This window comes from Halteromyces radiatus (genome assembly GCF_025201355.1).
Source record: "Halteromyces radiatus strain CBS 162.75 chromosome Unknown BX664scaffold_1, whole genome shotgun sequence".
Taxonomy (NCBI): Eukaryota; Fungi; Mucoromycota; class Mucoromycetes; order Mucorales; family Cunninghamellaceae; genus Halteromyces; species Halteromyces radiatus.
This window is the reverse complement of record NW_026251687.1, coordinates 113,421-139,417: the sequence shown is the minus strand read 5'-3', so window position 1 is coordinate 139,417 and position 25,997 is coordinate 113,421. Positions and strand designations below refer to the sequence as shown.

Here is a 25,997-nt window from a genome sequence, read left to right as displayed (position 1 = left end):
TTTTTTTAAAAAAAAAATATCAATAGTATTTTCTAGGGCTCTTAAACTGTCCCGATAGGTATTATTGCCAATACTCCTCATTAAGATAGATTCCCAGTATTTTCGCTGTGTTCTGCAAATAGAAAATTTTATCCAAAACCTGACTCTTATCTTTTGTAAGAATCACTTTTTTGATATGAGTTTATTGATGAATCCAAGATAAAAAAAAAAAAGATCAGTTTATATAGTATAAACACAAAGGGTATGTAAATATATAAGAAAGAATCGAGAGATTGGAATAAACTAGGTATATGTTGTATAAATCTACGACCATCCCCATACCTGGTTGAGCCAAGGAGTAATATCATCTGTCAAATGAGCCCAATTCTTGATAAAAGGATGTTGTAACATGATATCTGGTCCTGGTCGATCCGAAGGTTCCTTGATCAAACTAAAAAAAAAAAAAAAAAAAAAAAAAAATATAAATCATTGACATATTTATCTATATAAGTATATTACCATTGGGCAATGAAATCTCGACATTCAGCTGATCGATCAGGACCAAGGTTAGGCATGGGTTGATGTACAATAAAGTCCAAAAGTTCAAAGATGGAAAGGTGTGGATTATCAGGAGGAGGTAATGCTGGTTGATTTTGAGCCACTTCAATGATGGATAATCCCAAAGACCAAATATCAGATCGTACAGAGTAAGTTCCACCTTTGATACGTTCAGGCTATTGAAATGAATAATATTATTTTTTTAATTTGACTTGTTTAAATTTCCTTTCAAACCCACTTACAGCCATATAATATTGAGTACCAGTAAATGTTACTGCCATTGAATTGATCAATTCTCCAGAAACACCCAAATCACATAACTTAAATTCACCTTGTCTTGTCATCAAAATATTTGAAGGTTTAATATCTACATAATAGAACAAATAAGTTTTTTCTTGAAAATCTCTCTTTTTTTTTAAGAAAAAAAAATTACCTCTATGGATGACGTTATGAGAATGTAAATGAATCAAACCCAAACATACCTTGGAAATCATGATATAATAATATATTAGTTCCAAAACACAAAAAACAAAAAAAAATCATCATCCTTTTTTTTTTTTTTTTTATCTTACCGCTTCAGCTAATTTTGCCAGGATCGTTTCACCAATGACGGCTTGCATCGCTTTTGCCCTTTTATAGATATCTTCCAAACTTCCACCTTCACAATATTCCATACAAATAGCAATAGTAGTATCACCGTCATCCAAAAATGCACCATAAAAAGCAACAATATGAGGAGAACCACAAGTACGAAGAAAAGAAAGTTCTCGTAAAATTTGTCGTTGAAGTTGTGGATCAGGGTCAACTGTGATTGTCTATACATTAATGAATAGATAAGTTAATGTACTTTTTTTTTTTTTTTTAATCTATACCTTTTTTGCCATAATCTTTCCAGTAGGTTTATGTTTGACTTTCCATACAGTACCAGCAGCACCTTCACCAAGTTTATGAATATTTTCAAAATCTTCAGGTTTCAAGTCTTCCTCTTCAGAGACATCGTGTTTTGTATTGTTATTGGCAAAGGATGGATCCAAAGGAGTATCACTGATATCCGTCATACTTTTGTTCTTGCTGACAATTCTTGCTAGATCGGCGCGCCAGTTGGTTGTAGATGAGGAAGTGCCTGTAGAAGACGATGGTTTCAATAAATCCACAGGTGGTAAGTTGGGTTTCATATTCAAGTCAAGACGGAGCCCAGGACGATTCTTTAAACGACTTGCCATATTTATCTGCTAATATAAATAAATAAATAAATAAAAAATTAAAGAAAGAAAAGAAGTAGATATATATATATATATAAAAGAAAAGAAAAAATAAAAGAGAGAGAGAACGAAAAAAGAAAAGAGTTCAAAGCCGAAGAACACTATATAAAAAAAAAAATAAAGGAGTGTTTTAATCCCCGAAGATAATCAGTTTTTTACAAAGTGTTTTCAAATTATTACACTTTATGGCCAATGCCCATTCACAAATAAAGAAAATCATCAGGTGCATAAAGAACATCCGATAGTGAATCTGATTTAGGAAAAAAGGGTCCTATTTTTATAATAAACATCTTCCTATTTCTATCGGAGCAAATCATTCCATTTCCCTACATGAACACGTTGGATCGATCAAACATCTTCTTTATAACTAAAAATAAATAAATAAACTAATATACTATTCTATCGTTTGGTAAAAGCAAAAGCTAAATAAATCCCAGCTGCTTCCCATTCTTCCACTGACATTTCAGGTTCTTGTCCACCCACTACACCTATTCGTTGAAGTAATCTTGCATGATCTTTATCAGTTTTGGCTCTTTGATAAAAAGGATGAAAGTTTTCTTTATAGTTCAATTCTAATCCATATTCATTAGCCAAACTAATCAAAAAAAAAAAAAAGGTTATATATTAAAAAGTTTCATCGAATAAAAATGATTATTTTTACCGTTCAAAAGTTCCCCAATGTACCAAATATTCCGGACAATCTACAGCATCTTCTAAATGAAACATATATTTGCACCCAAAAGGAGTAAAAGCAGCACCAGATGATTTTGGATACGGTAGGGGATCAAATTCAATCCAATAGAATTCATTACCAAAACCAAGAACATCGGGAGGTTCTTGACGTACTCGTTTGACAATCAAATTAGCATCAGGAATCGTACCAATGAACTGACCACCAGACCGTAAATGACGACTGACATTGTGAAGCATCATTCGTGCCTTTTCTTCGGATTCAAACGCATAATGGAGACAGAATTGCATAGACACTACATCCACCGGTCGTTGTGTTTCCAGATGAGGTTCAATAGATTCACTATAACAATCCAAGGCATGGAATTCCGCACCAAATGATCGATTTCGTAATCCATTATAACGATCTTGCATTTGTGTTAAAGATACCGCCGCAATATCTAATGAAATAAGATAAAGAAAAAAAAGAGTGAATATAACTAGATATATATATATATATATATATATATATATATATATATATATATTACCAGCAGCAATCAAATAACCAATCTTTGCTTTGGCCCATTTAAGCAAGTCGCCACCTTTACCACAACCCATATCAAGGACACATTGTCGAGGCCGTGTATGTCGTTGGATCAAGACACTTTTCACCCAATTGTTGAAACTACGCATTCGTATAATCCTTGATTCCTTTCTTCGAGCCACACCTACTTCTGGTCGTTGATTATAATGTTGAGCCACCAATTGTGCACTGATGACACTATCTTTTTTATACTTTGGAGCTTTGTTGAATGTTGGTTGATCATCATCTTGATAACCTCTTTTCTGTCCAATGTGTTGTGTATCCATATTTGTTTAAAAAAGAAGAAAAACTATTAATAATAATCTATAAACAATATATATATATATATATAAAATAAAGAAAAGTATCTGCGCGTTTCAAAAAAAAAAAAAAGGAAAGGAGACAAAGAAAGAAATTTCGGACGGGACTTATTTTTTTTTATTCTTAGGCAAGAAGAAGAAACTATTCGGAAACTCAATTACCCTAAGATACGATGCTGTAACAAAAGTCGACATAAAGTAAAGAAAGATTGTATAAAATCAATATGAAATAATAAAAAAAAAATCCCCCCACTTCATCCATCATGAGTGTTCTTTATTTTTTAATAATGAAGACTAGAAAATAACTTGTAGGGAAACGGATCATTTACAAACGGAGTAAAAAAAAAAAAGAAGTAATGGCATAAGAATAAAGTATAAATCGAGACATCAAAATACTAAGCTATTACTATATATTCATTTAGAATAAAGCATCCATGGCACAACAGAAACATAGAGCAGCAAGACTATATAAAAAAGAAAAGAAAGAGTCAGTTTCTCAGGAGGAGAATCTAAAAAGGAAGGAGAATAATAAAACTTACCAACCCAAACATAATGCATCACTATTTCCTTTTTGTTGTTGATTAGGAGCATAGATAGTTTGTGGAGGTGCTTGAGGAGAATAATACTGTTGTTGTTGATAAGGTTGTTGATAAGGTTGTTGATATGTTTGATATTGTTGAGGTTGCTGTGAGTATGATTGTTGTTGATAATAACTCTGGTTTTGAGGAGGTTGATAACTTTGGTTTTGAGGTGGAGGTTGATAAGAAGGTGGAGGAGGATACGAATGTTGACCTTTGTTATCCATATTTTTGAATCAAGTTTTCCTTTTTTTTTTTAAAAAAAAAAAAAAAAAAGTAAGAAAGAAATGGAAACAAAGAAGAAAAGAAAAAGGGGAAGTATAAAAAAAAAAAATGAGGCTCAAATACGAAAGCCTCAAAGCTGAGGAGGAAATCGGAATTTGTGCTAGGAAAGAAAACAAAAAAAAAATAAAGACAAAGAGATCTTAAAAAGACACACACGCACAAAGTTGCTTGGCACATTGATGAAACCTTATCAATGCATATGATTGGTGAAGTTTTTTTTTTTTTTTTTTTTTTGTGTCGTCAACGATTGAACCAAGCAGATAATCAATCTATCATTTGATGATTAAGAAATCTTTATTATATAATAGACAAGTGAAAATAAAAATATATATATTATAAGAGGTAAAAAAAAAAAAAAGTGATCTATAACATGCCCACAGCGACCGCAGCAGAGATGGCAAGAGCAGCAGCACCAATAGGTTTCAAGGTGGATGCACCACTCTTAGTACCAGAAGTAGGAGCAGCAGAGGCACCACCAGTACCAGTAGCAGCATTACCAGCACTAGAAGCTTGATTCAAAATGCTAGAGAGAGTAGGGTTAGCCAACAAACTAGAAAAGGAAGGATTAGTGGCCAAAGCAGACAAAGAAGCTTCAGCCTATTAAAAAAAAAAAATGAAACGATTATATCGTTAGTATATTTTTTTTTTTTTAAAAAAAACAAGTATTTATTTTTCAAACTTTTATTTACTTGACTAAGGATGGAGCTATAAACGGCAGGATCAGTAGGAATACCACTTGGGATGGCTATTCAATCAATCAATAAAAAAAAAAAAAATAAAGTCAATTCAATTGTTTTTCTATTTTATTCATTAGTACCTTGACCCATCACATTATGAGCAGACATAGCAACAAGGGCAACAATAGCAGCAGTTGATTTGACCATGATGATGAAGTAAAATAAAATAAAAATAAAAAAATAAAAAAAGATGAAAATCAAGAAAGAAAGAAGAAAAAATAAAATCAAATCAAGAGGGGTTGTTTAAATACAGAGGTGACACAAGTTGGCTACTTTATATAAATAATGGCTGTGTAGCCCTATTTGTGGGTTAGCATGTACAAATCAACCTTCATCAATGAATATAAAAGGTAATTGAAAAGGTGAATCACCCAATTCTACCAAAAAAAAAAAATTGATCTGGAACAAAAAAAAAAAAAAAAGGATGACCTCCTCCATTTTCTGAACAAATGAAACTCTTATCCTCATCATCATCATCATTATCATCATGATTCAATTTTTATTTTTTGTTTACTTTGTTTAAAAAGAAACTGTCATCACATTGAATCCAATTTCCATAGCAACGACCATAGAAAGGACTTTTTTTTTGAGATCGACCAGTAATGTTGCACCAAAAAATTGAAAATGGACACTAGCGTTCTTTCTCAAATTAAATTTATTTAGACGATTCCTTTTTTAGAATAAAATTAGAATAAAACCAGCCACACACAATTCTTATCCATTCAAAAGAAATACACAAAGAAACGCTTTTATTGAGTTTATATAAACGGTTTGATGATGCACAGCACTAAATACAAAAAAAAAAAAAAAAAAGGAATATTCATACACACACACACAAATCTATGCTAAAGAATCTGAAGAAGAAAAATAAGGTTGAATCGACTTCTTGCTGTGCCATCTTTCACTGATTGTTCGTACAGCCATATCTACATCCCAATGGAAACAAGGGTAACGTTCTTCTGGTAATTGATCATGAGGATCGGTTGACATATTGATGCTGGCGTAATAAGGATCAATATCCATTTCCATAGGATCAAAAAGACTGTTGCGTATTGAGAACCGATTAATGTCCAATTCCGTAAATGATGCTGATTTCCATGATTCCACAATTGCCTTTTCATCTTTTCCTCGTCTTTGCATTATAGAAGCACGATGGAAAGGTGCTCGTGGTGGGACTAACATGCCGTTGTTGTTACAAGGTAAAGGTGATGATTGCGTTAAAGTCAATCCATACGTTGTCGGATATTGTTGTTGTTGTTGTGGAGAGATATTGGAAGGAGACGTGATTTTCATCAGGTCTTGTTCATCACCCAAAGTACCAAATCCAAATGTAAGTAAATCTTGTCGAATCCTAGCATCTTGTAATCCAGCAAAATGCCATTCCACAGTTTGTCCAGCATGACGTTCCAAAGTTGTTCTTACACATCCCAAAGCTTGTAATCCTGTCGTATCCATTGAGCGTACTGCCGTCATGTCTAATACAATTGCTCCAAGTAAAGGTTGACGATGATGATTTTGACTTGTATCTGTGGATTCATTCCAAGGTAATGATTTGATATCCATGTTCCGATTTCCATTCCGCGTTCTTGTTTTTCCAAAATGAGTGAGTTTCTCAGCCACGTAACCGGCATTTGGATAGAGAATTGAATCAGTCAGTCGAATCACAAGTATACCAGGTGGTAAAGGCTCCAAAACATTGGCAAAGTGAGGATCAGTTTCATCCACATAGATATAGTGTTGATCATTTGCAAAGGTATCGGTTTGCATTGTTGGATAATGTTGTGACCGTAAAGGGCATCGACCAAGAGCTTGGACAGGAGGACGTGCTAATCGAAGAAGCATAATCACCAGTGAAAGACCCACAGATGCATAAATTCCAGTTTCCACATCCACAAAACAGGTGATTCCTACACCAAGTAAAAAGACAACGAGTTCCAAATAGCTAGTGCGATAGAGTTCCAATACATAAGCGGGACCAGATACCAGATCAATGACAGAATGTATTACGACAGCGGCAAGAACAGCTTCAGGAATAAAGTAAAAAGCAGGTGTCAATACATATAAGGCAAGCACAACGATACATCCAGTAAATAATCCTGCCAACGGTGTTTTTGCTCCAGATCTTGCCATAACAGCAGTTCGACTAAACGCACCAGTAGCTGGATAGGCCCTATTAATAAATAAAAATATATGTATATATATTAGAATGAACAATTGTAAGTTTTTGTTCATTTCTTACCCGAAGAAAGCACCAATGATATTACTTGCACCAATAGCTAATATTTCTTGATTCGGTTGAATTTCATAATCACTAAGACGACCAAAAGATTTAGCCACAGATACATGTTCCAAAACAAGGATCAGGATAATAGATGGTAAGACACTCATAGATTCAGTGATGATCTCTAACCGTATATGAGGAACACCCATAGCATCGAATCCAGCTGGTACTTCCTTGATGATCTTGAAAGGACTAGAGCTTCTGCCCAGATTGATAAGAAAAGAAAGAAGAGTGCCAGCGATCACTATCAAACCATTTCGCATGATACCCATGAAAAAAAGAGGTTTCTTGAGTCGAGGTAATCGTGCTGCTAAACGTCCAGTACCGAATTTGATAACGTAAAGGATAATAAGTGAGGTAATACCGAAAGCAGCATCAATATGTGTCGTTGCAAATTGTTTGAAAAATTGTATAAAGACAATGTAAGGAGGTTGACGTGTATCCACTCCAGTGATGCCGAATACCTTTGGCCATTGTCCTAATCCAATAGTAATAGCAGATCCACTCATATAACCAGCAATGGCAGGACCTAAAGGATAATAATGGTAATTAAAAAAAAAAGAAGGTAAGATAAAATATCGATATATTTAGAAAGCATAGATTATGTGAAGAGTTTACCAGAAATAAAGTCAACAAGGATACCTAATCGGATCATACCCATTAATAAAGTGATCACACCACAAACAAGGGACAAACATACTGCTACTTCTGGACCAGTAATATCAGGATGGGCTTCTGTAACTTTGGTAATAGCTTCACCCACAAGTAATGAAACAACAGCTAGATAAAGAAAAAAAGGAAGAGAAAGAGGAAAAAAGAAAATTAGTTTTAATTTGGGCCATTTTGGACATACATGCGGAATGCGAAAAAGATGAAACTTACTGATTGGCCCAATGCTAATATCTTTACTTGTACCAAATAGACAATAGATGGTGACACCCACAAAGGAAGTACTATTAAAAAAAAATCCAATAGGAGTAGAATATATAAGTTTTTCTGCTAAAAGTAACGATGCTCCATGTTAAAAAGGAGCCAAACGAAGAGAGGAGAGGGGAAGACAACATCACTTACTATAAACCATATTGAGGATCCAAGTTTGCAACTTTAGCATAAGCAATACCTTGAGGTACAAGTAATAAACCTACCGTGATTCCTGCAATTACATCTTGAAATAACCACTTTTTTTTTTTTTTTTTAAAAAAAAAAGAAGGAATAAGTACTCTACAATATCCAAAAGATGAATATTATTACTTACTGATAAATTATATCGATGAATCCAACGTAATATGGGAAAAAAGTTAATAAGATAAGAAATGGTTGATTGTAACCAAGTGGATCTAAACGCTTCTAATTGATCTTGAAAGGTAGGATAATGATAATCAAGAACAATCTTCATCTTTTTTTTTTAAAAAAAAAAAAACTAATATAATAAAAATAAAAGAATAAAAGATGATCAAAAGAAAAAGGGGAGAACAAAAAAAAAAAAAACAAAAAAAAAGAGGTTGTTATATATGCGATTTTGATCTCTGTCTGTGTTTTGTCGATGTCATCTTTTAATGTAGGTGAATTGCTTTATCAATCACTAATCCGAACTAACTTTATAATAAACCCAGTCATGCTTATTCATATTATAGTTTCTTATAGATTGAATTTTTATATGATTGACCCTCCTTTTGAGGTAATAAGGAGATGCATTAAAAAAAAAAAGAAAATAAAATCAATCAATGATGATAATAATGTGGAATGTTGGGAACTAAATGCATGAATCCGCCATCTCTTTCGTAACCGGAGTTGAATGGTTTCCTATGTACCTTAATCAGGTCTGACAACAAAAAGAAATCTTCACTTTATGGTAAGTAAGGAGAAGAAACCTAATCAACCTAGTGAGTCTGGAAAAATAATAATAATCATCATCATAATCAGCCTTTACGATAAGAATCATGCCCCCCTTTTTTTTTATTTGTTTATTTGGGTTCTAGTTCTGCTCTCACACATAAAAATGTCAATACCGATATCTTTTTGTTTTTGTTTTCCAAATTAACACACAGCATGCTTCCCACTTTTTTACATACAGTATATCTGTCATTAATCTTTCTCGAAGAATCATGCAACATTTCTCAATGATAAAACCCATGAATTATCTGGTCTATTGCCTTTTCCAGGATACCATGTCAATAAAAAAAAATTATTTCCTTCTTTGTCACAAAAAAAAAAGATCATCTTTGATATACAGAATATAATAAAACAATAAAAATAAAAGATAGAACCTTTTATTCAATGAATGCATAAAAAAAAAATCAATCCCCCCATACCACTAAATTGATTCATCCTATAACTAATAATTGGACATTGAGTTTTCAAAGATAGAAGCCAATTGTTCACTAGCAGGTTCACCAGCAGGAGCTAACTTGGTCACACGATGTTGAGGTAAAGCACCTTCCACCAAAGCAGGAATATAAGAAGAGTCATAACCAAGAGCACCCAAACCATTAGGAACGCCCAAATCTTCCAAGAATCGAGTCAACTTTTCAGCCAATACTTCACCAGCCATGGATTCCTTGACGTGGGCAGGATCAGCACCAAATGCGGCTGCAGCATCGATATGACGATCAGGACAAGCTGCAGCTGTGAATCGGAAGACTGAAGGAGCAGTCAATGCAACTGAGACACCATGAGGCTAATGATGTATGCACCAAAAAAAGAAAAAAAATTAATCGCCCAATATATAACCTTCTATATTTATTATTTATTTTATACTTACCACGATGGCATGATCAACATTGTAACCAGGGTGCTTATAAGTCTTGTTCAAACCAGAAATAGGATAACTCAATCCATGACAAAGATGGACACCTACATATATTTTGATAAATTGAGTACTTCATTGCTCTCCGTAATAATATATATATATATATATATATATATATATTAAAAAAAAAAAGAAACTTACCGGCGTTACCAAAACCAATACCAGCAAAAGTAGCAGCTAACAACATTTGACTTTGAGCTTCAAAATCACTAGGATCCTTGACAGCACGAGGAAGATACTTGACAACCATACGCAAGGCATGAAGAGACCAGACATCACTGATGGGGTTAGAACCTTGATAAGCAGGACGTTCAATGGGATCCTTAGGACGAGGAGAGCGTTGATTGAAAGGTAAAGCGGTATATGATTCCAAAGAGTGACACAGTACGTCCAAACCAGAAGAAGCATGAACTTGAGAAGGCATGGAACGGGTATTCAAAGGATCAACTATACCTAACAAGGGTTTCAAAGCACGATGGGCAATACCAGTCTTGGTTTTCAAAGGTTCATAATCAAAGATGGCAGTACCAGTTGTTTCTGAACCAGTACCAGCAGTAGTGGGAACAGCAATCAAAGGCTTGAGAGAACGACGAATGGGTAAACCTTTACCAATAGGAGCATTGACAAAATCCAAAAAGTCAGCTTCAGGATGAGAACTATACAAACTAGCTGCCTTAGCTGTATCCATCACTGAACCACCACCCACAGCAACAAAAGCATCAGGACTATGAGTACGAGCAAAATCAATGGCACTCTTGAAACTAGTATCAGTAGGTTCCACTCGGACAGTATCGTACAAAACATAATTGACATTGTTCTTTTCCAAAGATTGAATCACGGCCTTGAGAGGATGTAACTTGGCAATCTATATAAAAGAAATGTTATTATTCCTTTCTTTCATCAAGTTTTTTTTTTTTTATTATAACCCATCATATATATAACAACTTACATTTGCATCAGTATAAACAGCCACTTTCTTTGCTTTGATGTTATTGAGATCTTGACCAATTTCACTATTGAAAAAAAAAGAAGGTGAGATGATATATATAATGTATATATAAGTGAAGACTTCTTTTTTTTACCCAGTAACACCAGGACCAAAACGAATATTACTAGCAGCCATTTCAAAAGCATAGTCAGTATTATTATCTTGAGCACTAGCATAGTTACGACCATATTTCAACATATTGCCAAAAGAAGCGGCAGTAGGAGTAAAGTGAGAATGAGCGTGTGAATGACAGGGACAACTATTGGCACCTGCTTGTAAAAGTCCCAAAAGATTAACAACTTTGGATCGAGAAGCTGCTGCTGCCATTCTATAGTAATTGAATGATATAAAGAGAGGGGTGCAAAGAAAAGAAAAAAAAAAACAACTAATAAAAGAAGGAAAAGAATAAAAGAGAAAAAGAAAAAAAAAAAGAAGAAAAAAAAAAAGCAAGCTTTACCTCTTTTTTTTTTTTCCCTCAAGCGCTGTATCACCCCACACTTGTTTCTCCCCCGCAACTTAAAAACGAACGTTTTTCTACCCGTGGGAATTCTATGACATCCATTTTTTTTTTCTTTTTGCTTTTATTAACACCCAGTCTCTTATTATTTATGGTTATCCAATTAGATATTTTTCGAACCAATACACAATATACTAATAAAAGAAAATCATTTACATCTTACTAAAGTCGTTCACGATCAAGGGTCCTTTTTACCTAAACATTGGTTACTTATTTCAAATCCAGACCCCTTTTTAGGTACATTTACGCTTTGAATCAGGTTCATCCGGCAATTGTTTTAGGAAGATCACAAATACTAAACCTTCTAGCGCTCCGATGAAAGTTTAGTATTGTTTTTTTTTTTCCATTGTGAAAGATTTTTCTTAGTTAAGATGGAAAATTGGATTTTGTTGGTTAGCGATACTGAGGAAGATTTGTTTTTATTGAAGGTCGATGATGAAAGGTAAGCGATGATTATATGATGATTGAGAATAAACTGGAGACGGACAATAACTAATGGATCAATATTCACTCTTATAGGATACTCCATACCATCACTAGTCCCATTCTCATTACACAAATTTATAATACAAGATTCCATGTCTTTTAGTAACAAAAGTCCTTTCTTATATATATATAATGTATTTATTATGATAAACAAGTAGAATGAGTCAAAATACACATGACTTCAACTAATAAAAGCTATACTAAAAGGAGAGGGATTATTTTCTATACTGCTACTTTGCTAATTTGTTGGTGTATGATTGCCAAGATCCTGCAGGAGGTTGATGCTGTGAGCCAGGTTTATTTCTTGTGCTGCGTCGGATCACTTCCACTACCGGTCGTTCCTTAATAGAGAAAGTGAAAGCGATCATCAATGTCACATGCTTTATTTCTCTCTGTCTCTTTTTTTTTTTCCATTTCGGTATTACTTACAAATGAGTGTTTCTTCATACCAGCCAATAATCCAGGTAAATGTTTCTGTAATTCTCTCTTCAACAAGTATTCCCGTACACCTTTTGGATTCAGCCAATCTAGAAGAGCATTCAGCTAATAATAATAATAATAATAATAAAAATAAATATATATATATATAAAATAAAATATAAATAAAAATGAGTTCATTCTTTTAGCAAAATATAATAAAATAAATTTACCTTGTCAGGATCATCAAAAGATTCCCACCATTCCAAATGATCAGGACCCACCATTTTATCAAAGTCTAGTTTCAACATGGATGCCTTGTCTGATAAACCTTGATGATCCATCAACTGACAGATAAATGGTAATCCTCCTCCATGCCCGCATGATAAAGAGCTAGTTGATGTTGAGTCCTTGTTGTCTTCATCTTTGATCATGTTTTCCTTGCCTCTTTCTTGCATCATCAGTAAATCGGTTACGCTTGGGCTTTGTACAAATAGTTTTCCTGATCCATGAGTGAATCCACTACCAATATTATCCAAATAATAGTATCGATTGTAGAATTTATCCCTTCCCAATGGTTTGAATCGTAATGTACTATATTTGCGCATATCCCGTTCCACTTGTTCGCGCTAATAAAAAAATTTCATCATATCAGTCACAGTTGATTTTTTTTTTCTTTTACCTTTCTCTGTACTTGACGTTCATCGTTTTCCAATTTTTTGCGAATGATGGCTTTGGCTTTCAATTCTTGATTTCTTTCACGTGCTTCTTGTCGTTGTTGATGATAAAGTTTTCTACGCTTGGCTTCATATTCTTCTCGTTCCATTTGTTTCCGTTTCAATATTGCTTGACGAGATTCATGCCTTGATATATGAGCAGCTTCTTTTTGTACACGATCACTATTCCATCATAACAAAAGTTCAATATATTATACTTAAGATAAAATAGTTTGCTTACATGTTTTCTTCAACATTGCTTTCATTATCAGAATCACCAGAGTCACTCTCTTCAGCACTAGCTTCCACATTGGTAGTATCTTCAGATTGTTTTTCCAATTCGTTTCGTTCGACTTGGCTATGATTTAAATTAAAATTGTACATATCTATTAATATTTTTTTCCCTTTTATATACAGTAACTTACATTCGTTTCTTTTCACGATTGATATCAATTTTCTGTCTTCGTAGTTCAGTAAGTTGTTCTTGACATTCTTCCATGTATTCCCTAACGATCAACAAAAAAAAAAAAAAAAAGGGAAGACGATCAGATTTATTCCTGTCACTCTACTTTCGTTTTTTTTTTTTTTTTTTTTTTTATTCCAACTTACTTGATATCCACAGTTTCATTGACAGCATGTACCAACAGTTGTAATATCTTCAATTTATCCTTTAAAGAAAGATTTATATATGCTTTTTCTCTTTCTCTGTTTGTAGAATTCATTCGAGGTACCAAACTACAAAGAATACTGTCAAATGAAGCCAAATCTTCATCCAATTCAATCGCCAACTATAAAGTATATCGACGAGAAAAGTAAAAAGTTAAATTCATCTTTTTCTTGATTAAATATCATATAATACTTACGTCATTGATGCATCCAATCATTACATCTTCCCATCCTTCGCGATCATTTCCAATAGCAATGGGTCGGATATCCCAATCTTTACCAATGGTCACCACTTCTGTGCTTCCACAACCCCGTTCTAAACATTCATGATTGCTTTCTGATTTGAGTTTTGTTGTTTCTTCCTTGATCGTCTTGATATTGTTGTTATTTAGAAGCCCATTTTTCTTTTGTCCATTTTGTGACCGTCCTTCATTATTATCATCATTTTCATCATCATGACTATCACCGTCATCATCGCTGGCAGTTATACCGTTTGTACGTTGTTCTTGATCGTTCACTTCACTTTGTTGAAGTTGTCCTGGTCGAAAGCTGCAGGATGCTAATAGAGGAGTACGAGGATATCCAGTCGAATCACCAATAGTTATTGAAGAGATAGATGGTCGATAACGAGTCTTCTGTCGATGTCGGATAATACAATTCAATAACGCCACAATCACTTCATATACCATTTCGCATTTGTAATCTGTTGACGTGTAGCGTAAAGAAGATTCAAAATCGTCCAAGTTGAAAGGTGAAAGACAGAGAGGACGAGAAAATACATTGAGGAAACTCCATACCATCAAGAAGGATCCAAAACAATCAGATGCTACGGTTTCATAGGTAGGATGAGGTCGAAGAGGGAAATCACCAGTTGGGTTTGGAACAGGTTCAGATTCACTACATTTACCAAGAGACATGTCAAGGAAAACAGGTGTAATGATAGTGTGAGGATTTCTTCGGTAAACTGGCAAGTCTAGATCTTCCATAGGAAATTTCAATAGTGATTCTAATTTTCTTGCTTCTTCCAGTCGATCTTTTTCTGTAAGTACAGTTGTCAGTTTTATTATAGATGTTGGCACGCCTTTTGTCTTGCTTGCCAATTTCGCTTGATCGATTTCCTTTTGTTTTTCAGCTGCTAATAATGATCGCATCTTCCGTGACTTGCTATAGGCTAACGTTTTTGCAGCATCTAGATCTGACGGTAATGTTGTATCAATGTCGAAGCGTTTTGCGAATTGATCCTGTGTAAATCAAAAAAAAGAAAAAATGTAAGTATTTATTTTCTTTCTTTCTCTAGAATGTAATATTAATGTCTTCCTTACATTGACTATCCATGGAGCACCCATATATGTTTCCTTAGTAGTCGCTTCACGTAAGAATTTCTTGAGCAAGTTTTTGGAAAATGCTAGTCGATCTCGCCTAGAAAGTAGAAGGAGTACGAGGAAAAAAAAAAGAAAAAAGAAAAAAGTAAGGATGAGATATCGTCTACTAAAGATCAATGATTTAATTGTAAATCATCCATTGATCTACTTACTTGATATCTTTTCGAGGTACAGATTGTATATAATCATCAATCCCTTCAAAGTCTTCATCTAACAGTTGCATTTTATATTCCACTTCATCATTTATTTGTTCATCTAGAGGAGGAGCTTCAAGAACTTTGGCAGTATATCTATAAGAAAGGAATTTAGCCATAGAACAATAGTAGTAGTAATGTAAACTTACAAAATCCCATCGTCCCACAAGCATTCTAATTGTTCACCAGCCACATATCGATCAACAAAGTAATTGTAAACATAATCCACTACAGCATCTAAGCGAGTCGTTTCTACTCAACAAAAGATTAGTTAATATACAAGTATTTATGCAAACAAGAGTTGTTACTTACGAAACTGAGCGCGTTCCAATACAGCCTTTTGAAGTTCTACTGATAGTTTGTTTTGTACTTTTTCCTTTTCGATACGTTCACTTTCTAAGGCTTCTGCGTAAGTAAGATTAGACCGTCCAGTAGATTCACATTGCCAAACGGGACGTTTGTAAAGGGTGGTTCGCTCTAAATAAGTTCTATTTTCAAAAGAAAGATGATTAAAAAAGATCAAGTCAAGGAAAATACAATATTATATAATAAGTAATATTAATAACAATAATGATAATGATAAAAAAAAAAAAAAGGATACGGATAGTCATCAAAGATTTCGTTCGTAAGATTCGAATACCAGACAGGAAGAGATTTAGATGCTTTGACTTTTAGATCAAGTGGTGGTGGATCTAATAAATGAAATTGTTTTCTTTTCAAGAGAGGCATCTATAAAAGAAGAAATGGAACCAAATGAGATAAACAAGAAAGAAAAGAATAAGTAATCAAGTTAGGAAAAAAAAAAGTGGGAGAAACACGGAAGTGGCTTAAAAAGACGCGCTGTAAAAAAAGTCCACTGTCATCTAAACGACAATGGAGAATAGATTCTAACTTGTTTTGTTGCTTACCTATATACAATATCAATTGAGAACTAGACAATATTGTAAGTATAATCAAGGCGTCAATAATAATAATATTTTTGAAGGAAATAGAAAAAAAAAAAAAAAAAAAAAAAAAGAAAAAGAAAAAGAAAAAGGATAGAAAAGGGAAAGGAGCATCGAGCATATCCGTTAAAGTGCGGACATTCCGCTCTCCAAAAAAAAAAAAAAAAAAAAAAAAAAAAATAGTTGCTAGTCATATATACTGATCAACATAAAAATTAATAGTTAGTTATAAAATCAAATCAATCACCATAAGAATAGATAAAAAAAAAGATATTATATATGTATAAAGATAGAATAGATAAAAACGTAAAAAAAAAAAAAAAAAAAAAAAAAACAAAATAAAATAAAGCAAAAATAATGCATTTATATATGGTAAATGTCACATGCAGATGTATCCATCAGTAAATCAAAAAAAAAAAAAAAAAAAAGGAAGACGTGATTTCTGTAACTACTGTTTTATTTTGTTTTTCAGAATAACATGAAATAAGAACACAGTATAAAAAACTAAATAGAATATAATATCGTTCTTGATTTTTGGTGTTTGACCGTTTAAGCAGTGGCAGCCTTGGCTTGAGTACCTAAAAAGATTCCACATAAATATTGTTAATGATATTTCAAAAAAAAAAATAATTATAATCTTTTTTTTACCTTCACGGAAACCATTCTTGAAACGACGGTGGACAACCTTCAAGTATCGCATACGACCGGTACCGGTAGTCTTTCTTCTCTTGCCCTTTTCGGACCAGTTGACTATTAAAAAAAAAAAAAAAAAAAGGAAATGAATAAACTATTTTTTTTTTTAAAAAAATGGACATATAATATATCGTTTTCTTACAGGATCGAATCTTGGCAGCGGGGTAACCACATTGAGCACAAGTCTTCTTTTGCTTGTGGAAAGAACGGTTTCCACAACGACGGCACAAGGTGTGAGACTTGGTGTGGCGTTTACCAAACGAAGAGGTACCCTTAGTCTATAATGTCGACAACGATAATAACGGTGACAGTAAACAATAATATATATAAAAGAATAAATTCATAATTAAAAAAAAAAAAAAAGAATATAGTTAGTGAACCAAATTCAATTCAATGTCATTTTCAGTCCTCTCCATCTTTATATATCATCCATCCATCCATCCATCCATCCGTCTATCCATCCGTTTATTCCATTCATTCAATTTTCAATCTTTATAATCATCGAGTAGTTGATATTCGTTCCGTTCATCTCTGTCCCTTCAGATCTCTCTCTCTTCCTTTATTTATATAAAGTATAGTATTACCATATTGGATATGTAAAAGTGAAAGGAAGATTTCAACTATGGTCCTTGAATCCCTCTTACTTTATTAATCAATCTCCGCAAGTTTTTTGTTGGGCGGAATAAAAATTGTATAGATCTGTCAAAGATGTCATACAAAAAAAAAAAAAAAAAAAAAGAGTATTTTTTTTTTGAATTTCCAATATTTATTATAATAATAATAAAATAAAAAAATATAAAAACAAATGTGACCGATATACTGCGAATATAATATAACATATCTATCTAATCTATTCTTTCTTTGTTTGCTTTTTCATTGCACCTGAAATAACACTTGGAACTATAGTAGGTGGTGGCGTTTGACGAGCAAGTGGTGAAGGAGAAGCCAAAGTAGAAGCAGGATGTTGACCAAGAATGGGTGGAACCATATTATTGTTGCTTGAATGAAGAGTGCTGCTATTGGTGGTATCAGTAGGGAACGCGGGTAATGGAACAGCAGATGATCGATAATTGAGAGGTGCATTGACGGCTGAAGAGGCAATACCATAAGGTGATGACATAGGTTGTTGTTGTTGTTGTTCTTGTTGAATATAATTGAATGGAGGAGGAGTATGGAAAAATCCTTTCGATGTAGGTGTTTGTTGTCTTTGTAGGCGAGGAGAGTTTTGTAATTCAACTTGAACACAGACTTCTTTGAGACCATCAATATGACTAACCAGGATTTCTGTTACACGTTGTCTTAATTCTTGAGTGGAAACATTATCTTTTGCATAAACATGAAGAGATCCAACTAAAGAACTTGCTTCATTTGGCCAAAACCTAGGCATAGCTATCGAAGATACTTGATCCATCGCTTTGATTTCTTCCAAAGTTCCTTCCACTTGACTAACTACATTATCATCCAATTCGAGCATCAGTACACTTGAGGAATGCTTGATCAATGGTATCACTGACATGACAATCAATATAGCAATAAAGAGCGAAGCAATAGGATCAAATCCAGTCCATCCAAACCATTTAATTAATAATGTTGAGACAATCACACCAACTGAACCTAATGTATCTGCCATGATATGTAAAAAGACACCTGATTATATATATATACATATATATTTAAAAAAAAAGTATCATATTAGTTATATACGAATATAGAACAGATATATAAGATAAATATATATGTTGTATTTACCTTCCATATTTGCACTATGACCATGATCGTGTCCATGATGATGATGATGATGACCATGATCATGTCCACCATGCCCATGCGCGTGTCCGTGATTGAAAGCAAATATTCCCACCAAATTAACGACAAGTCCAACAAAACTGACAAGTAATAATCGTTTAGTGTTCATTTCTGGAGGATCAAGTAATCGTTGAATAGCTTCCATAACAATAGAAATTGATATCAACACCAAAAAGATACCATTGAAATAAGCTGAAATAGTTTCGATTCGATTGTATCTATGAAAAATAACAATATTAATTATTCATTTTCATTTGTTTTTTTTTTTTTGATAAAATTTTATTATTATTATTATTATTATACTTACCCATAAGAATATTTTGTATTTGAAGGCCATTTACTCATAACAGAAGCAAATAAACCAATTCCCAATGCCAAACAATCAAAAAACATATGAATAGCTATTATAAAACAAAAATGTGAATTAGTTTCAAGCTTATAAATATATCTATTTTCTTCTTACCATCAGATATAAGTCCTAGAGAATTTGTCCAAACACCATAAGCCAATTGAACAAACATATATGTAAGATTGAGTAGTAAAAAATAAAATATTTGTTTGGAGTCTTGATTATCGAGGATGATACTAAGTGAATGTTTTAAAAAACCAATGGTAGATGTAGTTGCAGCATCAAAAGCAAGACTTTTTCCGTATCCCATCTCTGCTGAGTCTGCATGAGTAGGGAGGTCAAGCCCTGATGATGAGAACATGGTATGAAATAAAGGAAAAATATATTATTTATAGATGTATATAAAACTGGGTTAGATGGTGAAAAAAAAAGAAAGAAAAGAAAAAGAGAGAAATCAATGTCGCATGCCAAAAAAAAAAAAAAAAAAAAAGTGACAAAAAGGATTTAAGGCACAGCTCACTGGAAATTTTTACTTTTTTGAGTTGCATCCACCCTACCTCATCCCCAATTTTATCGTCACACAAAATACTCTACCAAAGTATCCAATTGATAAAAATAGATAAAAAAAAAAAAAAAAAAAAAGACAAGAGATTAAATAGTTAATTAAATAGAATTGTTTATCATTATTATTAAAGAGAATCAAATGTAGTTACTATTCTATAAGATGAATCTAAAGAAGGAAGAGGAGCATTTCCAGGTCGATTAGCTATTACTACTTGAATTCCTGCCTTTTCTGCTGCATAAACTTCATTGATATTATCCGTTACAAAGAGTATGGTATTTTTATTATCAATCTTTAATTCTTTGGAGATATTCAAATAAGATTGTTCTTCCACTTTGAGACCAATGGATGTATCAAAATAACCAGAAAAATACTACATGTTATCAATATAAATATAAGCTTCAAAATACTAAAGATTTCTTTCTTTTTTTTTTTTTTTTTTTTACCTTGGATAAATCACCTTGTTTTGTATGTCCAACTAATAGTTTTTGAGCTGGAACACTACCAGAAGAATAAATATAAATATTCTTGCCTTCCTTTTTCCATCGATCAAGTGCAGGTACAACATCATCATATACACTATCCCATTTGATTTTTTTTTTAAAAAAAAAGAACAGTGTTGAATGATCATATAACATTTCAAATTAGTTTTTTTTTTCACTTACATGCCAACAATTTCACCTGATGCATAACCTTCTTTCCACATATATCCTTGAAATGCTTTCAATGCACCAATTTTTCTATCTGATGCCATTTGCCAATGAATATTTTGTTTGATTGCGGCTTTAATATCTTCAACGGAGGATGATCTTGATCATATACATATATAAAGAAGACAAAGAAAAAAAAATATTCTATAAGTAACTAGATTATATAATTGTAGTATAATCAATTACCCAGTAGGAGGAATCACAACAGCTTCGGGTATACCAGCTTTGACATCTTTTTCAGCCTATAATAAAAAAAAATAAAAAAAGACGTTCTGTTATCTAGTATTGTATTTTAAGTTTTATTTTACCTGTTCACGTAATAATTGAATGTATTGATCTAAATCTGAAGTTCCCCAAGATCTATCCAAAAAAGCATCAAGACCATTGGTAACGTAAGGGAACTAGAAAAAGAAAAAAAAGTAAAAATCAAAAAAGAGAAAAGAAAGGAGAGAATAAAAAAAAAAAAGACATGATATTTTATATATATATATATATTTACCAATACGTCCTTTACAAAGGTAATAGGTGTAATAGTACCTTCTATATCAAGGACAACAGTATTATAATCCATAAAAGTTTTTATGATGGATGAATGAGTATATATACACGAAAACAAAAGAGATAAAAAAAAAATAATACGCGGAGTTTTCAATCCTACAGCCACCAGTCTTTTTGTAACTATCCCATTTGTAGTCAAATCAACATAGAAGAAACACTATTTTATTGATGTATACAAAATGAAAAGTAAAAAAAAAAAATACTAATATAAATAAAAATAATACGAATAATAGTCTAAAATATAATATATATATATAAACATAATAAAAGATATGACTAAGAGAAGGAAAGAAGGAGGGGGGGTATCACAAATTGTTCAAAACAGTATTCATTTCGTCTTCTACACGTTTTTGAAAATCGTCCGCTTGCATAAGAGTTGTCACAATTTCTTTTTGAATAGTTTGATACATTCCAGTTCTAATAATATAAGATAAATAAAAGACTTAATTATATTATTATTATTATTTTAAAATAAAATTTACTTTTCTATTTCATTCAACATTAAAGAATGAAAAGCTGATTTGTCCTTATCTAATAATGAGGGATCCTTAGTTATCATATCTTCCATAAAGTCTTGTATCTTTTTCATAAATTGTTGACCAGCAGGCTATAATACAGTTAGTCAAACAAAATAAATAAATATTAAATAGATATACACTACCTCAGTTTGAAAATCTGCTAATAACCGTTTTCGTAATTCATCAAAAGTTCCTTTCCGTTTGAGTTGTAAAACAATCTCTTCAGCCGACATGACAAAATTCGACAAAAAAGTAAAAAAACAAACGAGTAAAGCAAAAAGAACTAAAGAAGAAGAAAAAAAAAATGAGAAAAATTCATCCAGTAGCAACAACAACGATGTTTTAATTACCGCCAAGCTTGTCATTTTTCTACTTAGAATGATCATTCATATCGATTTTATTATATATATATAGAAAATAAAAGTAAAAGCTAATAAAAAAAAAAGAGAGAGGTTGTTGATGTTCAGGTTCATATAATATCGTCATACTATGAACGAAGAACTTTTTTTAAAAAAAAAAGATGTTTTCATTGTTCCAATGTAAAAATGCGTCGCGACCAATAAGATTCTACGCGGTATTCCAAATGGTGTAGGGGGAATTGAACGCTTTTGGTACCTAGTCTCAAAAAAAAAAAAAAAGATTTTTTTACGTTTCGCTTTTTCTTCCCGGGTTTCCATTTTTCTCCACTTATTTTCATATCATTGATAATTTTACTCAGCATTTGAAATATATCGTTGATATGTCTTCACCTTTACAATGGCCTCCTTCATCTAATCTATCTTCTACCTCTCCTTCTTTATCTTCAGATCAACACAATGGATATCAAACACAACCTATACAACAACGAACAACAATACCGCAGGATACACAACCTTCATTACGACCTTTACAACCACAACCATATACCCCACTATCTTCTAATCATCGAATACATGATTCTTATATATATCCTCGATCCACATTTCCACAACCTATACAACCTCATCCATTTCAACAATCTAGTGAAGTAAACGTATCTGATATTGAGCATGACAGTAAGCGAATACGAGTTAGTAGAGCATGGTAAGCAAATGATATAAATAATAAGATAAAAAAAAAAAGAAGATTTTTATTATACTGATTTGATTTGATTTGATTATTTATTTACTTATTTATTTATATTATTATTACTCTTTTTTTTTTTTTTTTTTTTAGTGATGGTTGTAGACGGAAAAAAATTAAATGTGATAATGACGGATTGGGAAGTACATGCAAAAGTTGTAGATTGGCCAACACAGTTTGTACCTTCAAAGACAGGTAAAAAAAAAAAAAAAAAAAATACATAAATATCAAAATACGAATAAATAATCTTTTATTATACAAAAAAAAAAAAAAAATCTAGTGCAAAGAAACGTGGACCTCCAAAAGGGTAAGTAAATATTTGATATATATATATTATATATACCATTTTTATCTAATTCTTTTTGTCTTTTGACTTTTGTTACACAGGTATATTGAAATCTTGGAAAACCGATTAAAACGAATGGAAAAACTTCTTGGCGGAATGGCAGAAAACAAAAATAGAACTTTGACATTGGATAATGATGATCATGACGATAATGAACAACCTACAACATCAATAAATACTTCTCCAACGCAATCCAATGATATAACATCTATTAAGAATCCCGATTCATCGGCAATGGTAAAATCAACTACTCCGTACGGCACCTCGTCCGAAACAATCATCCAAAATAGACATCGATCGACAGAACAAACTGAACTTCATCCTAGATATATTGGAGATATGAGTACACTTCCATTCCTTGCTCAGAAATTCAATTTTGAAGATAGTCGATTTGCTTTACCAGATGGGATTAAGATTCGACGATTTGGTCAAAGTTTAGTTATATACGAACAAGGTGATAATCTGAATGGTCGGACACCAAATCAAATAGTCGTGGAAAAGTTGGGTATATTGAAACCTGGTGAACCTGTACGTGATGTAGATGAATGGATTTTTAAAGTAGCTAATATTACAAAAACAACAAGCGATCGACTTATGAAAGTGTAAGTATTTATTTTATATTTAATTTATTAATATTATAACTGACTTTTGATCCATTTGATAGATATTTTGCCTATATTCATCCTGGTTTACCTGTTGTCAACAAAACCTTATTTTTGAATCAATACCGTGATCTGGCTGATGATTTTCCTTCTGCACCTTTATTGAATGCTATGTATGGTGCTGCAACTCGTTATATTGAAACATGTCAACTTTTTGGAGACCTAAAAGCCGTTACTGATGCATTTGATGAAGACGTATCGGATTGGCAAATCCCTGAAGGTGGTTCTGAAAGATTCTTTGACAATTTGATCACATATGTTCGAGGTCGATATTCTCCAAGTATTGCTGTCATTCAAGCTTTGATCATTGCTCAAAACCATCGTGCAAGTTTAGATGCGAAGATGACTGGAAGTTGGCTCATTAACGGTGCTGCGATTCGAATGGTAAGTTTCTTTCTTTTTTTTAAAAAAAAATAATAATAACAAACAAGCTTATAATTACTCTTTTTTTTTTAAAAAAAAAAAATGAAGGCTCAAGATCTAGGATTACATAGATCAACTGAAACTTGGCAAATTACTGAAGGTGAAAAAGAAACTCGACGACGTGTTTGGTGGGCTGTATATATTATGGACAAATGGTCAGCAGCATCTACTGGTAGACCACAGACGATTTTTGATGAAGTAAGTACATGATTTTTTTTTCTTAAAGCATTTCTAACTTTTTTCTTCTTCTTACTTTTATTACCATGTTTAGGATTGTGATGAAAGTTATCCTAACGAAAGTGCTTCTTGGGAAGAAGTGATGGATACGGCTTCAAATGTGGATGATCATCAACCCCGATTCCCTTCTTTGGAAAAATCAGTGGCTCAAAAAGCAAAAGGCGAACGAATTCCAATTTATCAACCCTTTGTACAATTGATCAAGCTCTCCGAAATTTTGGGTCATGTTTTACAAGGTCTTTATACTCCAAGGGCCAAGAAATATAGTGCTGAACATGGAAGTGATGCTATTGTATCTTATCTTGATAAAGCATTATCTGATTGGCGTGCGGCTTTACCACCAACATTACAAATTTCTGGAACAAACTTACGAAAACTGGATTCTCGAGGAAGAACTCCTTTACTTTCCATGTCTGGTAAAGAATGATTCTCTCTCTTTTTTTTTTTTATCTCTTTTAATAATATTTATCACCAAATTTTTTTTTTTTGTTATCATAGGCTTGATGTATCTTTCTTACTGTACTTTACTTATTTTGTTACATCGACCATTTATCGAAAAAGAAGGTGGTGAAAAAACCAAATCATCCGTGTCCTCTCTCTCCATTTGCATCTCTGCAGCAACTCGATGTGTAGATGTGGCAGATTCTATGCATTTCCGGGATTTCTTACTTGTGTCATGGAACTTCGCCATTTATCACGTGTTTACTGCCTCGTTGATTCATATTCATACAGCTTCTCATGCTGGTAGTGTAGTCTCTGATGTAGCAAAAAGTGATCTTATCAAGTCAGTTCGTGTGGTAAAACGCTTATCAAACATGTCTGCAGCAGCTTGTCAAATCCATCAAGTACTTTTACGTTTAATGAAAATGGGAAATATCTCTTATGATGATCCTTCTTCCGATGATGAAATGCAAGACCAAAAAGTACAAAGGATCAGTAAGGAATCAACAAAAAAGAAGAAAACTACAACATCAGTGGCAACAGTAGCATCAACATCATCAGCATCATCAACATCAGCATCATCATCATCACTTTCATCACCAGTGACCACCTCTTTGCAGAATAGTCTCAACAAAAACAGTAACGTTGAATACGAAGAATGTACAGGTGTTGATCATCTCAAAGCCGGTATGTCACCTCGTGTGTCAGATGTAGGTCGTGGTCAACTTCCAACCAGAGCATCAAGTAGTCCAAGTACTGATCCTCAATTTATGGCAAATACTCTCCAACCAAATGAAGAACGTATCAACAGTGCAAGCTCGACACCAACATCACTTATCAATGGTGATTGGATTAATGGTCTTTACTCATCAATACAACAAGGTGAAAATCAAGGTAAACAAAAAACAAAAAAAAAAAAAAAATTAAAACTATAGTATTGTATCTTTTAACATTTTCTTTGTAGCATCCATCGGTAATGGAAATATGCAACAAGAATCTGATCCTCATTCATTACGACGATTTGGGTTGAATATGGAACAAATGTTTACACCTATCGATCAAATGAGTATCACAAACAACTCCCCAAATGCCCTGTCAATGGAAAATTCACAACAAGGTAACAACTACTCGACTAATGGATTATCACAAAATTTTCTTTTTGGATTATCAAACATTGGATTCACTGCTGGTTCTATGCAACAACAACCATCCGTTCA

General features: G+C 32.8%; 12 protein-coding genes across 12 annotated transcripts; 1 reads left to right on the top strand and 11 right to left on the bottom strand.

The window, feature by feature from the left end:
- Positions 1 to 103: 103 nt before the first annotated feature.
- BX664DRAFT_354047 (kinase-like domain-containing protein) lies at positions 104 to 1,760 on the bottom strand (the record flags this gene model as incomplete). The annotated part of the gene is made up of 6 exons (XM_051547727.1): positions 104 to 430; positions 499 to 713; positions 780 to 904; positions 971 to 1,019; positions 1,110 to 1,352; positions 1,410 to 1,760. 6 exons carry the CDS (start codon positions 1,758 to 1,760, stop codon positions 304 to 306), a joined length of 1,110 nt encoding a protein of 369 aa, XP_051404080.1. The 3' UTR covers positions 104 to 303.
- A 265-nt stretch (positions 1,761 to 2,025) lies between these two features.
- BX664DRAFT_1185 (guanine-N(7)-methyltransferase domain-containing protein) lies at positions 2,026 to 3,476 on the bottom strand. Its single transcript, XM_051539747.1, has 3 exons — positions 3,020 to 3,476; positions 2,461 to 2,929; positions 2,026 to 2,394 (listed from the first exon to the last, which is right to left on the bottom strand). The coding sequence occupies exons 1-3, from the start codon at positions 3,339 to 3,341 to the stop codon at positions 2,199 to 2,201; spliced, it is 987 nt and encodes a 328-aa protein (XP_051404079.1). The 5' UTR covers positions 3,342 to 3,476; the 3' UTR covers positions 2,026 to 2,198.
- A 316-nt stretch (positions 3,477 to 3,792) lies between these two features.
- BX664DRAFT_344649 (uncharacterized protein) lies at positions 3,793 to 4,179 on the bottom strand (the record flags this gene model as incomplete). The annotated part of the gene is made up of 2 exons (XM_051547483.1): positions 3,793 to 3,838; positions 3,914 to 4,179. The coding sequence occupies 2 exons, from the start codon at positions 4,177 to 4,179 to the stop codon at positions 3,793 to 3,795; spliced, it is 312 nt and encodes a 103-aa protein (XP_051404078.1).
- Positions 4,180 to 4,512: 333 nt separating this feature from the next.
- Positions 4,513 to 5,162, bottom strand: BX664DRAFT_318869 (uncharacterized protein). The gene is made up of 3 exons (XM_051542835.1): positions 5,055 to 5,162; positions 4,927 to 4,982; positions 4,513 to 4,834 (listed from the first exon to the last, which is right to left on the bottom strand). The coding sequence occupies exons 1-3, from the start codon at positions 5,119 to 5,121 to the stop codon at positions 4,601 to 4,603; spliced, it is 357 nt and encodes a 118-aa protein (XP_051404077.1). The 5' UTR covers positions 5,122 to 5,162; the 3' UTR covers positions 4,513 to 4,600.
- A 652-nt stretch (positions 5,163 to 5,814) lies between these two features.
- On the bottom strand, positions 5,815 to 8,676 carry BX664DRAFT_376940 (sulfate transporter family-domain-containing protein; the record flags this gene model as incomplete). Its single annotated transcript, XM_051548743.1, has 7 exons — positions 8,511 to 8,676; positions 8,327 to 8,433; positions 8,138 to 8,208; positions 7,874 to 8,035; positions 7,214 to 7,784; positions 6,294 to 7,144; positions 5,815 to 6,062 (listed from the first exon to the last, which is right to left on the bottom strand). The coding sequence occupies exons 1-7, from the start codon at positions 8,649 to 8,651 to the stop codon at positions 5,815 to 5,817; spliced, it is 2,151 nt and encodes a 716-aa protein (XP_051404076.1). The 5' UTR covers positions 8,652 to 8,676.
- An 827-nt stretch (positions 8,677 to 9,503) lies between these two features.
- BX664DRAFT_318866 (alcohol dehydrogenase) lies at positions 9,504 to 11,439 on the bottom strand. Its single transcript, XM_051542834.1, has 5 exons — positions 11,147 to 11,439; positions 11,014 to 11,077; positions 10,206 to 10,929; positions 10,017 to 10,108; positions 9,504 to 9,932 (listed from the first exon to the last, which is right to left on the bottom strand). Exons 1-5 carry the CDS (start codon positions 11,377 to 11,379, stop codon positions 9,591 to 9,593), a joined length of 1,455 nt encoding a protein of 484 aa, XP_051404075.1. The 5' UTR covers positions 11,380 to 11,439; the 3' UTR covers positions 9,504 to 9,590.
- A 751-nt stretch (positions 11,440 to 12,190) lies between these two features.
- Positions 12,191 to 16,204, bottom strand: BX664DRAFT_318861 (ATP-utilizing chromatin assembly and remodelling N-terminal-domain-containing protein). Its single transcript, XM_051542833.1, has 13 exons — positions 16,032 to 16,204; positions 15,743 to 15,918; positions 15,580 to 15,682; positions 15,389 to 15,526; positions 15,177 to 15,273; positions 14,052 to 15,095; positions 13,798 to 13,976; positions 13,614 to 13,694; positions 13,430 to 13,546; positions 13,155 to 13,371; positions 12,706 to 13,101; positions 12,485 to 12,598; positions 12,191 to 12,396 (listed from the first exon to the last, which is right to left on the bottom strand). The coding sequence occupies exons 1-13, from the start codon at positions 16,157 to 16,159 to the stop codon at positions 12,286 to 12,288; spliced, it is 2,901 nt and encodes a 966-aa protein (XP_051404074.1). The 5' UTR covers positions 16,160 to 16,204; the 3' UTR covers positions 12,191 to 12,285.
- Positions 16,205 to 16,810: 606 nt separating this feature from the next.
- BX664DRAFT_318860 (60S ribosomal protein L37) lies at positions 16,811 to 17,739 on the bottom strand. Its single transcript, XM_051542832.1, has 4 exons — positions 17,652 to 17,739; positions 17,210 to 17,345; positions 17,023 to 17,124; positions 16,811 to 16,952 (listed from the first exon to the last, which is right to left on the bottom strand). Exons 1-4 carry the CDS (start codon positions 17,652 to 17,654, stop codon positions 16,924 to 16,926), a joined length of 270 nt encoding a protein of 89 aa, XP_051404073.1. The 5' UTR covers positions 17,655 to 17,739; the 3' UTR covers positions 16,811 to 16,923.
- Positions 17,740 to 17,917: 178 nt separating this feature from the next.
- On the bottom strand, positions 17,918 to 19,532 carry BX664DRAFT_256187 (cation efflux family-domain-containing protein; the record flags this gene model as incomplete). The annotated part of the gene is made up of 4 exons (XM_051540452.1): positions 17,918 to 18,714; positions 18,817 to 19,091; positions 19,181 to 19,274; positions 19,337 to 19,532. 4 exons carry the CDS (start codon positions 19,530 to 19,532, stop codon positions 17,918 to 17,920), a joined length of 1,362 nt encoding a protein of 453 aa, XP_051404072.1.
- Positions 19,533 to 19,878: 346 nt separating this feature from the next.
- Positions 19,879 to 21,123, bottom strand: BX664DRAFT_318858 (2,3-diketo-5-methylthio-1-phosphopentane phosphatase). Its single transcript, XM_051542831.1, has 6 exons — positions 20,994 to 21,123; positions 20,803 to 20,895; positions 20,681 to 20,736; positions 20,450 to 20,593; positions 20,231 to 20,363; positions 19,879 to 20,157 (listed from the first exon to the last, which is right to left on the bottom strand). The coding sequence occupies exons 1-6, from the start codon at positions 21,063 to 21,065 to the stop codon at positions 19,912 to 19,914; spliced, it is 744 nt and encodes a 247-aa protein (XP_051404071.1). The 5' UTR covers positions 21,066 to 21,123; the 3' UTR covers positions 19,879 to 19,911.
- Positions 21,109 to 21,862, bottom strand: BX664DRAFT_271131 (complex proteins associated with Set1p component shg1-domain-containing protein). The gene is made up of 3 exons (XM_051541130.1): positions 21,714 to 21,862; positions 21,535 to 21,659; positions 21,109 to 21,469 (listed from the first exon to the last, which is right to left on the bottom strand). Exons 1-3 carry the CDS (start codon positions 21,801 to 21,803, stop codon positions 21,358 to 21,360), a joined length of 327 nt encoding a protein of 108 aa, XP_051404070.1. The 5' UTR covers positions 21,804 to 21,862; the 3' UTR covers positions 21,109 to 21,357.
- Positions 21,863 to 23,251: 1,389 nt separating this feature from the next.
- On the top strand, positions 23,252 to 25,202 carry BX664DRAFT_255978 (fungal-specific transcription factor domain-containing protein; the record flags this gene model as incomplete). The annotated part of the gene is made up of 5 exons (XM_051540443.1): positions 23,252 to 23,619; positions 23,682 to 24,063; positions 24,151 to 24,300; positions 24,374 to 24,755; positions 24,838 to 25,202. Coding segments are annotated over 5 exons (1,647 nt in total), but the record flags the coding sequence as incomplete, so codon positions are not given.
- Between the last annotated feature and the right edge of the window lie 795 nt (positions 25,203 to 25,997).